Source organism: Seriola aureovittata, chromosome 1 (genome assembly GCF_021018895.1).
Source record: "Seriola aureovittata isolate HTS-2021-v1 ecotype China chromosome 1, ASM2101889v1, whole genome shotgun sequence".
Lineage (NCBI taxonomy): Eukaryota > Metazoa > Chordata > Actinopteri > Carangiformes > Carangidae > Seriola > Seriola aureovittata.
In genome coordinates this window covers 5,824,750-5,839,293 of record NC_079364.1, presented here as the reverse complement: position 1 = coordinate 5,839,293, position 14,544 = coordinate 5,824,750, and the positions used below count along the sequence as shown (strand labels likewise).

Sequence of the window (14,544 nt, the reverse complement as noted above, 5' to 3'; positions counted from 1 at the left end):
TGATGTCCAGGATGGATTTTTTTTTCTCTCTGAGGATTACAAATGCATTTTATCATGTCAAAGCCCTCAGACTGTCTAACAGTGCAATATGGCTCTTATCACAGAGGGTGTGTTTGTGTTGGGGTGGGTAATGAAAGCAGAACAGAGGGATTACACAGCAAATTCCCCGAATGAAGGGCTGCGTGAGGTAGATGATCGGATTATGTTTGGTGTCAGTGCCTTGATGCAAAACAGACCCGGATATGACTCGGTCGCTGGGATAATAAAGTCTGCTTCCATCCTCAGGTGCAGAGCCAGAGCGTCATGCTGCAGCTGGAGTTCGGTGACACGGTCTGGCTCCGTCTCCATGGTGACCCTCGCTACGCGCTCTATAGCAACACTGGACACTACACCACCTTCAACGGATACCTCGTCTACCCTGACACCTACGACTACCAGACGCACCGCCACCAACACCATCCTGCCTACAACTCCCAGCAGCCCCAGCAGGACAACATCCCCTTGTTGAATGATAACCAGGCCACAGATCATGTCAGTTCTGGAACGAGAGGTACGGTGGAGGAGAAGGAGCTGCAACACAGAGAGGATGAGGAGGATGAGGGGGAGGAGGATGAGGATGAAGAGGATGACCAGAGATCTGCTTTCTCAGTGGGGCGGACCCAGAGCATTGTGGGAGTGGACCAAGTTGGCCTGCCGCAGCACCAGCCCGTCAGCTTCGATACAGCATTCGTCAATATCGGGGAAGACTTTAACATGACCGAGGGGTTGTTCACCTGCCGTGTTCCCGGTGTGTACTACTTCTCCTTCAATGTGGGCAAGCTGCCGCAGAAGACGCTGTCCGTCAAGCTGATGAAGAACCGTCTGGAGGTGCAGGCGATGATCTACGACGACAGCCAGGGCGAGAAAGCTTTGCAGAGTCAGAGCTTGATGCTGTCACTGAAACCAGGAGACACAGTCTGGCTCTACTCGCACCAGAGAGATGGATTTGGGGCTTACAGCAACCACGCCAAGTACATCACCTTCACTGGCTTCCTGGTTTACCCAGACTTCCCTTCCACCACCATCGCGACCACCAGTCAATCATATGCAGACAAGAAACCTTAGCTGCAAGGCATGAGCTAGGGACTGAACATTGTGGGAGGAATTCATAAAAGGAGGAAACATCTCCAAGTCCATCCACAGAAGTGTTGTGCAGTTTCTGAGTAGAGCATACTCGTAATGAATGCTGCTTTGTGGTTGTCTTTGACACTTCCTCTTCATATGAATTCCTTCACAAAGTCACAGGGACCTTGGACTGAGTACAGAGCCAAAATGAAAAGCTCTCCAATTTCCAGTTAATGGTTTTGAAAGATATGACTTCATCTCACATAATGTGGAAGCCTGAATGACAGTAATGTGAACTCTAATTGAATATTTCACTCTATAATGAAAACTCAGTCATTACCTGCTCATCTCAGTGTCAGACCACCTCTCATTAAAGTCAGCACGACCAACGGCCGAGTTATTGTTCATTCACGCATTTGTGGAAAGAAACTACGCACATTTACTCAAGTAGAGAACTTAAGGACAAACTTGAGTTACCTTTACTTCGCTTGAGTATTTCCATTTTATGCAAATTTATACTTTTACCCCCCATTTCAGGAGGAAATATACTTTTTACTGCTTTACATTTACTTAATGGCTATAGTTAGTAGTTGGTAGATTATGCCTACAAAACATATGAAGAGCCCATAAAAGATGATGCAGTGTGAACAATTATAAAATTAGAGATGAAGTACTTGAAATCGATTAATGTGTCAATTGACAGACATAAAACTATTTTAATAACAGATAAATCTAATTAAGAAAAAATGTAATATTTATATTATAACATGTATTTGTACATTAGAATGTTTCATGCCATTTCATGGCTTCTCAAAATGAGGATCAGCTGCTTAAATTACAATGAACTGAATAATTTTGACTGTTGGTTTGACAAAATAAGCAACTTGAAGGCGTCACATTGGAAGCTGTTACAGCATTTTATCACTATTTTCTGACGTTTTACAAACCAAACGATGGATTAATTAATCAGGAATAGAATCTGCTGATTAATCCGTGATGAAAATAATCATCAGTTGCAGTCTGACATAAACCAACCTCATCCAACTACAGTGAAGTAAAATGCTACTTACACATTAATGCATCATTTTCACAGCATAAAAAAAAACTATTCTGTCTCCACTATTAGTGCACTAAGATCAAAGTTTTGGTTGAGGATCAGTCGACAGCGCTGTGGGTTCACACGTCTTCTGTTGGTGCTCTGGCAGATGAAAAAACTTCGCCTAGCTCCAGACGTCTGAATTGCTGCTGATTAAAGTGAAAGAAAACGATAATTCAGTCCGATTATTAATGACGATTAATGAAAATTCATGCACATTTTGTGCTATTTGCTCAGCTGTAGGCGAGACTCATTGACTACACATGTTCAGTGGATATTGAACCGACATAAAGTTGAGGAGATAATCACAGAATTTTCATGTTTTAAGTGAAATATTCCTTTACGTGCATTTGTTATCCTTGTCAAAGACTTGGTGTTTCTGCTTGTGTGTATAAAATTCACTTTACTTTCTTTACGTCTGCAGAGGCATGTGAACATGATATGAACAGCGTGTTTTGTGTCAAAATATCTCCTCTCTTCATCTTGGAGTGTTTCTCGTCCCGATACTCCACCACGGCGGAGCGGAGCACGACGGGACGAAACTGACTCCGTTTTGGAAAAGTGCAGACTGCGTCCCCATCCAAATGTTGACCACATGCCACCTCTGAGCCTGCGGGGATCTGGACCATAATTTGATTTCTAATTCTAGCAGCGTCTAATTCATTTCTTCAGATGGCGAGCACTGCGGGGAAAATTGGATTGCTTCTCCCGGGCCACTGTAACATGCATGTCTGTTTAATTTCACACCACCGGGGGAAAGATGATGCGGTTCAAAATGTGATGAACCCTGACTTTACGAAATCACCTTCTCTGTTGGAGAGGCACCGAGCGAAGTGATACTTCACTTTGACTGAACATTTACAATGTCTTTTATTAGACTTAACTGGACGTACATTTATGACACGTCATGTAAACTGGTCTAAAAAACACCAGTGTACTGCAGGTAGGCCAATTTATGTGTCAAACTAATTTTGAGAGAAAGCACTGTTTAAATGATAATATGTTCGACTAGAGTTTTAAAGGGTTGCCTCACTTGATTTCTGTTGCGTTTTGTCTGTGTGGCTCAAAGCACTGAAAGTTACACTGATCAATATTTCTGTATAAACATTGGCCCAAATGACTGTACGTAATATGAGATGAGTTGCTCGTAGACAATTATCACCTGACTCAACAGTTCTCTTCAGCTCTGTTTAGCATTTTAGCATCGTTTAGCTCCATGTTTTGGTTTTATAGCCCAGAACTGTAGTGTTTTGGTTCACTCTCCCTGCTCTCATTACCTTCATTTCCAGCCAAAAAAAAAAAAACACTATGCGATACCGACACATTACCAAATGATGAACACACAGAGTGACTAGCTGATGAACATAGTGGAGCATTTAGCAGCTAAAGAACCAGAGATGATTCTCAGGGGCTGGTGGAGACCAAAAACAGTGCTAAAAAAGAGTTTGACGATAGAAACATGACTAACTCAATGCTTATGTTGTTCTGTGTCAGACAGATGTGTAAAAACACAACTGTCTGGTAACACTGTCACCATAACAACATTAAATGGTGACAACTCGTCGATGTTGTTTACAGCTCATTCCATTGGCCCCAAGTGGCAAAACAAATCTTAGTGCAGCTTTAAGAGTGTCCTTGGTACTCTGGGTAATCCACGGTGTAAACGTTTGTTTTTTTATTAGAACTACACTCAGTCCATATGTGATTTATCCAATTGTGCCAGGAAAATGAAGTGATATATACAATATGCTGCACTCTAACCATTCAACCTTCATACCTTCATGTATATTTGGGCTTCTACTGAATCCCTAAATGTTGCTACTATAGTATAATATAGTCACTTGTGCAGTATCATTATTGGTTCAGCTACTGCAGAGCCGCATGCTGGCTAACATGTATTGCACAAACAATAAAAATGGATCAATGTCTAATCAAAACCAAACCAGATGGAGAGAAACAGCAGCTGAAAATTAAAACAAAGACGCTGCAGTAAGCAGACAGCAGGGGGTTAGACTCGATATATTTACAATGAAGTATCTGAGAGATGTCAGAAACATTGGTACCTATTTATCGAGACAGCCATTAGTGGAAATCTACCTTCTCCCATCTCATCCCTGCTGCTTTGGTACTATGGCCATTACTTAACGACTGGCGGATGCTTCAGGAACCCCGAAAAACAACTCAAATGGTAATTATTTTCACTGAATTATTTGCAAGTCCAGTTAAAAATCAAAACACGCATACCGCCCTGTAACTTCAACAGCATTCTCAATAATTGTTCTCTTCCTGCTTGTGACTTTTTCATTGAGACTGCATGTTATATATTGTCTAATTTCTGTTTTATTTATGTGTTTCTCCTTCCATCTCACCTCCCTGCAATTTCTTTTAACTACCTGTATGATTAAAAAACATAAAAATAAATAAGTCAAAATAAATACCATCAACATAAACCTATAAATGTAACCACACTGTGCAATCAAAGTGATCAAAAGTCAGAAAAGTCTTTGGCGCAGGGGAATTGGACTCTCAGTTTCTCTAGAAACTAATAAGAGACTGTTAGTCTCGGGCTTCAAACTCTCTCCAGGCTTCTCTCCACTACAGCGTTACTAATCAACAATTTCCTGTCCTTTACGGCTGCACTGACTTCTAAGAAAGACAGTAAGAAATTATACTGCGAGTATGCCTCATTTCAGATAATAATGTATTCTGTCACAGTCTAACCCTTGGTGGTTTCTCGATTTCAGCCTCAGTGAGTGAGCAGTGCACAGAGGTGGACCTGTGATGGCCTCAGTTTGACTTTAAAAAACAGACCTGACCCAGTTCAGTTAATCACGATCGCTCTGCGGAGGTGATTCTCATTAACAAACACTGAAAAATCCTGCACAGAACTCATGGTGTGTGAAGATAGCATATGCCACACTCAGAGGCACTTGTGTGATGCATGCATGTTACTAAAAATATTAAAAGTTCATAATTGCTGAACAGCTTCACAGGCCCAGTCGATGCCTGTTAACTGTATATTTTTATTGATAAGTGATTTATCTGTGCAGTAATTGACAATATGTTCGATGTTTCTGGTCTGTGCTTCTTTCTTTCTGATAATCCTGATGAAAGATCGATCATTGTGTATTAGAAACTATGTTGAGCAGACATGGGTCAGAATGTAGTTTAAAACACATCCCGGTTATTGCTCATTTTGGGTTGTGTGCCAAAGGCACACATCCAACCGTGATGGAAAAATAACCAAACAAATTACTGAAAAACATGTTGACTCACGTCTTGCTCGTAGTAGTCTGGCTCATGTTGACTCTTTGAAATGTTTTGAGTATTTCTTACATGTAAAATGAATGTTTCAATGAAAAATGTTTGACAAAATAAAAAGAAATGTACGGCCTGGACTGTTATTGTGTGCATGATGTGAACTCAGTCAGAAATAATGAACTGGCAGATGAAAGCAAAAAAGTTCACAGCTGCATGGCCTCATTCTTTATTCCATATTCTGTTCTGCAGCGCCATCTGTTGGGTGATTTGAGTAAGGTAGATTTATATGACAGAGTAGAAATACTATATGCTCTAATTACTGAAATCTTTTGTTTGTCTGCACACATACATTTTAAAAAGTGTGGTAACATCCAATCAAATGGTCAAATGCAAATAATAGACTGAAAGTACTCATCTTAATTATACTGCTTCAGCTAATGTATTATTATCTCTGTCAGTAGCTCTGCCTTTGCTGCAGTCATCAAGCATCTTCTCTTACCAAACTTAACAGATAAATTGTTTTTATTTAGAACTTTGTGATCTTTTATCTTCAGACCAGTATCACCCATCATTAGAGCTGGACCTCAGCAATGCTCTCTTGCCTAAAATCCCTGCAGCCAGGTTCAACATCTGACGGACAGACTGAAAACCAGAAGAGTGGAGGCTGTTTTAACAGCGGACACCGAACACCTGTGGTTGTGGGATTTTTCAACAACCCAATATATGTGAACTATTCATGTGTCCACACACTTTTGGCAATGTAGTTTATTCAACTCGTGCTTAAAGCTTCTGTAAATTATCCTTACTGCCACAGGATGTCGCACTAGACCATCAGCCTGTCAGACCAAAACAAACGCTTTGTCAGCCACAACTCCGGCCTCCGGCTGCCCAGTCAGCAAGGTGTTTAACACCCTCCTAACCCAGTGAAAGCGGCCATCAAACTCATAACAAGAAGCTGAATAAAGTTACCCTGTGTACACGAGAGCCAACGAAAACAATCCAGCCACAACCATTAGCCCACGTTAGCATTGATTTGATGCGCACAGCGGCAATGCTAACAGTAAACCAGCTAGCGATAGCAACATTTGCCAAAACGCATTGTAACAGCAAGTTAGCTAACATTGTCCTGCTTTCTGTAGCAGGTCACCAATAAAAACAGACATGTAACATTATGAAGCATCAAGGTACTTACACGTGGAGGAGAAGAGCCAGTTCTGAGTCGAGCTGGAGTCCTTCAGCAGCTGGTGGGGCTCCATGGTTGGACTGGGAAAGAAATGCAGCTTTGAACTTATCCATCGGGGTAGTTGCACTGACACTGAAGGAGCCGGTAAAAACATAAAAAAAACTTCATGGATGTTTGCTGGTCCACTGGTTAATCAAAATTTGAGCCGTTTAGTCCTCATGGCCACTCCACCTCCATCTCTTTCTGTCACAGCCTGGTGGTTTCTTAAGTGGAGGAAACACTGGCAGGTGGCTTTCACCTGAATGCTGCACACTGCCCTGTGCCATCTCACCTGTGGGCGGTGCCTGTATGTTTAGGAACATGGGGAGGCCCAACTGCTGAACAGGAGGGACTCACATGCACTAACAGGCACAGGCACAGTTCAGACCTGATACCAAAACAAAGAACAGAGAAGCTCAGATTATAACTCTGACAGAGAGGGTGTACCTTCGTTCTCTGCTCATGACACCATCACTCAACTATATCTTTACACAGAAATCAATTATTTGCGTCTATATTATTGTTTAAAATCTCATATACAGAAGCTTGAAGGATCTCTCACTGGTTTTAGTTGAGTTGTTCCAAATAAAAACCACAGCCCCACAAAAATAATTTCAACATTGTTTTATTAGTATTTTTATTTACATAAATATTTCAGATGGGTTTGTTCAGGGGGCTTGAGTCCCAGAATGACACGAACAGACAGAACATGATGATGGCGAGTGTGTGTGTGTAGACTAAACAGACGGACATCACTTCTTCTCAGGGGCCTTGTCTCCAGCCTCCAGTTTGGGTGCAGCCTCTTTGGGCTCCCGGTAGGCGGGGAACACCTCCCAGGGCGTGTTCAGGTCAAACTTCCTGAACTCCTGCGACAGCTCCACGGGCTCAGCCACCACGCGCTTCACCTCATCATCATAACGCACCTGCAGATGGAAACAACAAGTTTTATTTAACTTAAAGTAATACAATGTTTTTATGTTTAGGATTGATAAATTTCACGAACTGAAAACTCACAGGTCTTTGAGGAAAATATAAAAACAAGACTAGATGAGAGGCTTTTCTGGTCAAGATGTCCTGCTCAAATAATGAATTTCAAAACTGATCTCTTTTCATCAGAATGTGGAGTCATCGGAACAGATGAAGTAAATAAGATGCTTTTTGGGTAGTGTGTTGAAATTAATAATTCATCCATTCCTCTGATGGAAATCTATTCAGTTTATGCCATAAATTATTCTTTCACAGCCCAAACTATCAAGGATTTTCAAAGCCTTTGGGAAGCCTGGATTAATTATAATGAGCTCAAAAAGTAAATACAAAAATATCTAAAAATCACAGGATCCAGCAGAGATGGAGCTCTAAAGCGTCTGGGCACAGCTTCCATTCTGTCTGTCTCACTGACACCCTGCCATATGACTACATTTATCTATTGGGAGGAAACATACGAATCACACATGGTTGAAGCTAAATAAAGCCGATCGCTGCACTGAGAGGACATGTTCCTGGCAGAACTCACCTCAACATAACCAGACAGAGGGAAGTCCTTTCTGAAGGGGTGACCCTCGAAGCCGTAGTCTGTCAGAATACGCCTCAGGTCCGGGTGGTTGGCAAAGAACACACCGAACATGTCCCATATCTGTATAAACACACACACACACACACACACTTTTATTCTCAGTCTGGTCAGTGTCAAGTAAATTTTAACAATATATATCATCATTTTTATGTAGATGACACTTGGAATCGGAAAGTCTGACATCTGACTACAAATATCAAACTACACAGTAAAACTGTGGGTGTAACTTTTGATTAAAGTCTATTTTTTCCATTTACATTAAGAAGCTTGTGCAATCAGGCTTTTTACAGTTAAGAAATACCTCTAAGATCAGACATATTCCATCTTTTGAATGTGTTGAAACAAATTCATAATAATTCATTTGCAAGCTCAGAATCCTGCCCCCCTGCAGAGTGTCTCTTCTGTCAGGCTGCTGACGGCGCTGTCAGCCGGACACTGCTGCTGACAGTATCATAGTTATTATCACCTGTCTCTGATTCCATCCCATTTAGTTTTATGGTTCTGTCATTTTCACACAAGATTCGATGTCGAACATTTACAGCCTGCATCACTGTTGCTCTGGCATTGCTCTGTGTACTGCGAGGCAGCAAAAAAAACAAAAAAAAAAAACGCAGTGATTGAAATGACAAAATGAAAGTTGAGTCAGCGTTTTCTCGACTGAAACGTCAACTCAGCAGCTTTTTGGGGGCAGCGCTAGAAATTTGTATTGTTTGGTTTTGTTTCAAACCCGTTTTGTGTGTGTTCTTATCATGTCTGATGAATGCTTTTTGTTTATAAAGCAATAAACACTGTAATGAATCCTCAGATTTGGCGTGCAAGCTGTGACTCACCTCCCTCTCGTACCAGTTGGCAGCCATGTGGACGGGGACCGCAGAGTCCACTGGTGTTAATTCATCTGTGTACGTCTTGACACGGATGCGAGAGTTGTAGCGCAGCGACAGCAGATTGTAGACAATCTGTCAATCAGCACACACATCATCGTTACAAAAACATTCAGAAAGCTCATTTACATGGTGTGCACCTTGGATAAACACAAATATTTTAATTCTAACCATGAGACATTTAGTTTCAGAGGAGTACATTTACTCAATTACTGCACCAAACACAATTTTACAGCACTTGTACTTGAGTATTTCCATTTTATGTAACTTCATACTTCTAGACCACTACATTTGAGAGGAATATTGTATTTTTTACTCCATTATTACATTTGTCTGGCAGCTATAGCTACTTCTTACTTTGCAAAATTCACAATAATCAACAACAATATTTTGTATTATTACAGGTTAAGCTACCCACCAGTATATAAAATACTTTAAATTAGCTCCATCTTTACGAGCTGCAACTGCTGAAAACATTAATTCATCAATAATTCTGATTTAATTATATAATGTGTATTATTCTGAAATGAGTCATTCTGCATAATTTACTTACTTACATACTTTTACTTTTGGTCCTATTTAAGCTTTTGACTGCAAATGTCTGATGAAACACCAGACAGAGGTGTCATACATGATCATTTTTATCAGACACAGTTGGCCATTCATTACAACCTGAATTGGTTAAGATGAAACCGTTTCATTTACTTTAGACTCAGTGAGAGTCAGTGTGAGGAGGTCCGCACTGGAAATGACTTTGCAAAGTCACAAAATTACAAATTTATTTCCAAACTCGCACCTGAATACAATTTTCTATTCACATTGTTTAAGAGTTTAATGACTCATCAATTTCACTGCAAGTATTTGTCTTCAAAATGTTTTTGTGCCAATGGAGGACATCTGTTCTTCATTTTACAGGTAAGGGATGGAACAGAAATGTGAAGGGAAGGAGCTACTTTGGGCACCACTGGTCCCGTACATTTCTCTCTTAGGCGATGTTACATGACTCACAGTTAGAGCTCTTCTACGGTTAAATCATCAGCACAAAAGATTAAAGGACTGTGTTAGAAATCTGGTTCTTTGATTTAAAAAAAGTCAAAAGGTACAAGCCCGTGTAAACTAAAATTTTGAGCTTAGCTATGAAAACCACAGTGCATTTCAATAACACACATCTAATCACTGAGCTTAAAATTCTGTTAAATTCACTGCAAATAACACGTGGAAGATAAAAATGACGCGGACAAAACACGATTTCTAAAAAACAAAGTTGAAATAATTCAAACTAGTGGCCATAACATAAACCTATAGAGTAGTTACATCATCCTGGACAATCTTGTGCTTCTGTGGTAAATAGATGGTATATTGTATATTGTTTAAATAGGAATACACACTGTATGGAGTTAAATGACAAAGGGATAAAAGGGCAGTTTTATGACAGTTTCTAGGGTTGAGTGTGTGTGTGTGTGGGTGTGCGTGTGTGTGTGTGTGTGTGTGTGTGTGTGTGTGTGTGTGTGTGTGTGTGTGTGTGTGTGTTACCTCAAAGCGGTTCTGCCGTGTTGGGATGTCGACAGCAGTCAGGTCAATCATGTTCCTGAACTGGGCATTGGTGTGGTCCCTCAGGAAGGTCAGCACCGGGATCACTCCATCAGGATGTATCATCACCTCCAGCTCATTATAACAGCTCACCTACACACACACACATGAACACACACACTTTCAAGCTATCTGCATGTTTATGAAATCTAAATTGAACAGGGATGGGTTCTGATAATCCAAGGATGAGCTCAGGACTCTGATACTCTTACGTGCATATGAACTGACCTCGACCTGCTGGATATATTTGGGCATCATCTCAGCCACATACTCCCCAAACGCTGCCAGCTGGTTGTGAGTAACAGTATCCTTGGGCCTGACAGTGGCTGCATAAAGAACCACAACAGGTTTATAATGACTGAACAATGCAGCAACTGCTCTCCATGTCACTTTTTGTGTTAACATTGCAAAATGGGTTACAGTTCGACATTGTTTATTGTGCTTAGCTTGTGTGACATTCAAGTTAAGATGTGATGTGAGCTGGGAACAAATGCATGAAAATCAAGCAGATTAATCATCTAATCAGCAGCTCCAAGTTATGCCTCTTGTGAATTTTAACATCTGAAACATTTAAGCATCTGTCATAATGAAAGATAAATCATTGGTTTTGAAAATATTTCCAGAATCACCAAAGATTTTAACCATTAGGATAAAAAACATTCTGTACGTTGATCAATAAAACAAATGGTTTTAATCTGCTTCCCAAATTGCAACTCCTCATTAAACTAAAGTTAGTAGTGAGAAATTACGCATGTGGGACACATCAAATACAACCCTGGGAAGAAAATCTTGGGAAAAAACATTGATATCAACAAATATGTATGATAAAACTTTTTTACATTTGGTTCATGTTGCACAAATTGAGGATGGACTTATGTTCAAAGTAGCTATTAGTGTTGATAAACAGCCTTCTGAGTTTCTCAAAGATTGTCATGGATTTATCTCCCTGATAAAACTGACGCTAAATTCTGTGGCTTAAATATAATGATAATCATGTTTATTCATTTTTAATTGGACAGTGCACATCAATAAACAGAGCTGTAAGAAGCAAATAGGCTGTTTTTCATCCTTCACCTCTCTATGCCATCTGCCCGCCTCAGCACCAACTCTGGAACTCTCTCCCACCAGACATCCCTAACATTGTTTCTTTACCCCAGTTCAAATCAAGACTCAAAACTCATCTGTTTCAATCTGCATATTCGCCGTAATTTCATTGTTTTCTTTTTAACTGTCTGTTGTTTTTATTATTTCTATTGTGTTTTTAATCTTCTATAAAGTGTCCTTGAGTGCTGGGAAAGGCGCTGCCAAATAAAATGTATTATTATTATTATTATTATTATTATTATTATTATTATTATAGTCCCTGGACAGATGTTAAAATTCACCCTAAGAACAGGACATAACATTAAAATGACAAAGTTAACAAGATCATTTCTAAGCATATAACATATACCTGCTGGTAGTCTATCTTATTGATAATAAACAAGAGCCACAAACTGGAGCTTATGTGAGTTAAAAAAAAAAAGAAGGGATTTGTGGTCCAGCCATCCTGTCTGTCTGCTGGTAAACAACCAAATTAGCAGTCTCCTGCAGCATCTGTCACTGTGTACTCACGTTTGGTCTCAGTGGTGGAGCTCTGCAGTCTGGTCTGCTGCTGAAGTAGACATGAAGTCCTTGCAACTGAGAGACAAGCAGGAGGAAGGAGTCAAAACAGTAAATATGAACACTCCAATGACAAATGCATCTACTGAGCTGCAGTCGAACCGGGGTGATGAAAGCAACAAGCCAAGAATGAAAAGCAAAGATACTGATGGGAATTGAATGCACACATGAAAAATTTAATATAAAACATAACCACTTGACCTGTACAAGAAAGAACAAAGTTTGAGTTAAAGGTGAACTATTTTGGAGGTGTTGCATTATTTGCTGGAAGAAGGCTTTACTTTTACAACAGGAAACCCATGTTAAACTTTGACACAAGGTCTCACCTGGTCTTTATCTGTGAAAAAAAACCTTGAATTTTTGGGATGATCTTACTCTTTATTTATTTGCCAAAGTCTTTCTTTGTTCTAACGCAACAATTATTCCTACACAAGTAAAGAGTATTAAAGGATGTACAAAATTATTTTCTTAGCTCAAACGAGACTCTTCCCTCCCGTCTGTTAAGTTGCTTAAAACACTAAAACTCATATAGCTTTGTTTTTTCCAGCAATCACTCATTTCTTACTATGCTTTATTTGAATTCTGTCTCTTCTGTACAGGGCTAGGGGTCTGCAGTTTCAAGTATTTAAGAGCACTGACTTAATAATGATAAGTCAATCCAGCTGTTTTGATAATCACTTAATCATTTGTCATTTTTCAAGGAGAGCCAGTGAAAAAAAGCCAAACATTATCTGATTCCAGCTTCTGAAATGTGAAGATTTGTTTAAAGGGAACATTGATGGACTGTTTGACGATGTTACCTTAGAATCGGGGTAAATAATGATGGACATTTCTCGCTCCTTTTCCGATACTTTATAGACTAAACAATGAAAGCCCCTGAAAACTTTCCTCTGCAACCTCAAATATTTTGGCTAAATACGCTAAAATCCGTTAAAGTCTTAAATTAAGTGAAAATCTTTTGTTTTTCTTTGTACCATTACCACACAATATAGGTTAAAACTATTTCAACGGTGACACATTTTGTGTTGTTTTGTCTCTGTAGTCCAAGATATTGGCTCTGAGATGAAACAATGACAATGAGGTTAAGTGCTGACTTTCACCTTAATTTAAGGGTGATTAAATGATGCCGTCTTTGTTCTGCTGCACTGTTTAAAACTGGAGGGACTTTATGTTGATTTTTGTTTTACCAAGTATTCATGTTGACACGGAAATTAAGGGCAGTTAAAGGGGTTGATTCAAACCCTGTTATATGTGCCTCTGTCTGAACATTTCTCATTATTAATGTGTTTCATAACATGTACTGGTTCTCATTGACATTATTTACATTTAATCTGGTGACCATACTAAGCCATACATGTTCATTTTGCAGCTGAACAGTGCAAAGCTACGCTGAAACTCTTGTTTATGTCACTAACGTTACAGTTCTCTTGCCATTTTGCAAAAAGAACAATAAAAATAATTCAGTACACTCGTTCATCATCCACTCAAAACACTCGTGCATGACTGTTTCAGTTGCCTAAATGAACTTATGTGTCACTAAAACAAAATAAACAGTCGAATCTGCCTGTCACCCAACCCGGTGTGGGCTAACGCTAGCATTAGCTAACACTAGCTCGAAGGTCAAACCTGAGACATTTGAAGGTTGAAAATGACGCTGTGTCGTTTTAGGTTGCGTGAAAATGGACTCGAGCTAAATGGATAACTGCAGCAAACAGTCTATAGAAACACTAATGAGTTCCTGGTCGACTTACTGTTAAAACTCCTTCCAAGACCTCCGCGGACAAACCGCACCAACGACGCCGCCATGTTTGCTCTCTGTGGTCGTTTGTCTCCGGGCGGAGAAGCAGCTGTCAACGGTCTGTCGCCCCCTGATGGGCCGGAGGACAAATGTGACTGCCGCTGTGGAAATGAACTGACTCTTCCTCTGTAAGGCGGTTGGCATCAAACAATAAAGAATATATATACTAGAAAATTCCTAGAGAAATTTTTAATGTGCTGCTGCCCTTGATCTGCAATAAAGCAATACCACTATATCCCCATATGAACGATAGCTTATAAGATCGAACTTTTATTACCTACCTTACCTCTTACCTTCTTGACTCTTATTTTGAAAGCGTCCGTGCTTCTGTCTGCCAGTATAAACTGCATAAGGTTT

General features: G+C 40.0%; 2 protein-coding genes across 2 annotated transcripts in view; one reads left to right on the top strand and one right to left on the bottom strand.

Moving 5' to 3' along the window:
* Window positions 1-5,598, top strand: part of c1qtnf4 (C1q and TNF related 4) — a 44,262-nt gene extending 38,664 nt beyond the window's left edge. Inside the window, exon 3 of the mRNA XM_056375428.1 lies at window positions 286-5,598. Within this exon, the coding sequence (XP_056231403.1) occupies window positions 286-1,104 (819 nt within the window). The 3' untranslated portion in view covers window positions 1,105-5,598. The remainder of the gene's footprint in view (window positions 1-285) is intronic.
* Window positions 5,599-7,292: 1,694 nt separating this feature from the next.
* On the bottom strand, window positions 7,293-14,267 carry ndufs3 (NADH:ubiquinone oxidoreductase core subunit S3). Its single transcript, XM_056376016.1, has 7 exons — window positions 14,141-14,267; window positions 12,342-12,407; window positions 10,956-11,053; window positions 10,671-10,820; window positions 9,087-9,212; window positions 8,197-8,316; window positions 7,293-7,606 (listed from the first exon to the last, which is right to left on the bottom strand). Exons 1-7 carry the CDS (start codon window positions 14,193-14,195, stop codon window positions 7,436-7,438), a joined length of 786 nt encoding a protein of 261 aa, XP_056231991.1. The 5' UTR covers window positions 14,196-14,267; the 3' UTR covers window positions 7,293-7,435.
* Window positions 14,268-14,544: the final 277 nt, after the last annotated feature.

Coding starts and splice junctions, on each gene's coding strand:
- ndufs3 (XM_056376016.1), bottom strand. CDS start 14,195: ATGGCGGCGTCGTTGGTGCGGTTTGTCCGCGGAGGTCTTGGAAGGAGT. Junction 11,054..12,341: donor CTCCACCACTGAGACCAAAC/GTGAGTACACAG, acceptor TTCTTTATGCAG/CCACTGTCAGGCCCAAGGAT. Junction 8,317..9,086: donor CCAACTGGTACGAGAGGGAG/GTGAGTCACAGC, acceptor GTGTTTATACAG/ATATGGGACATGTTCGGTGT.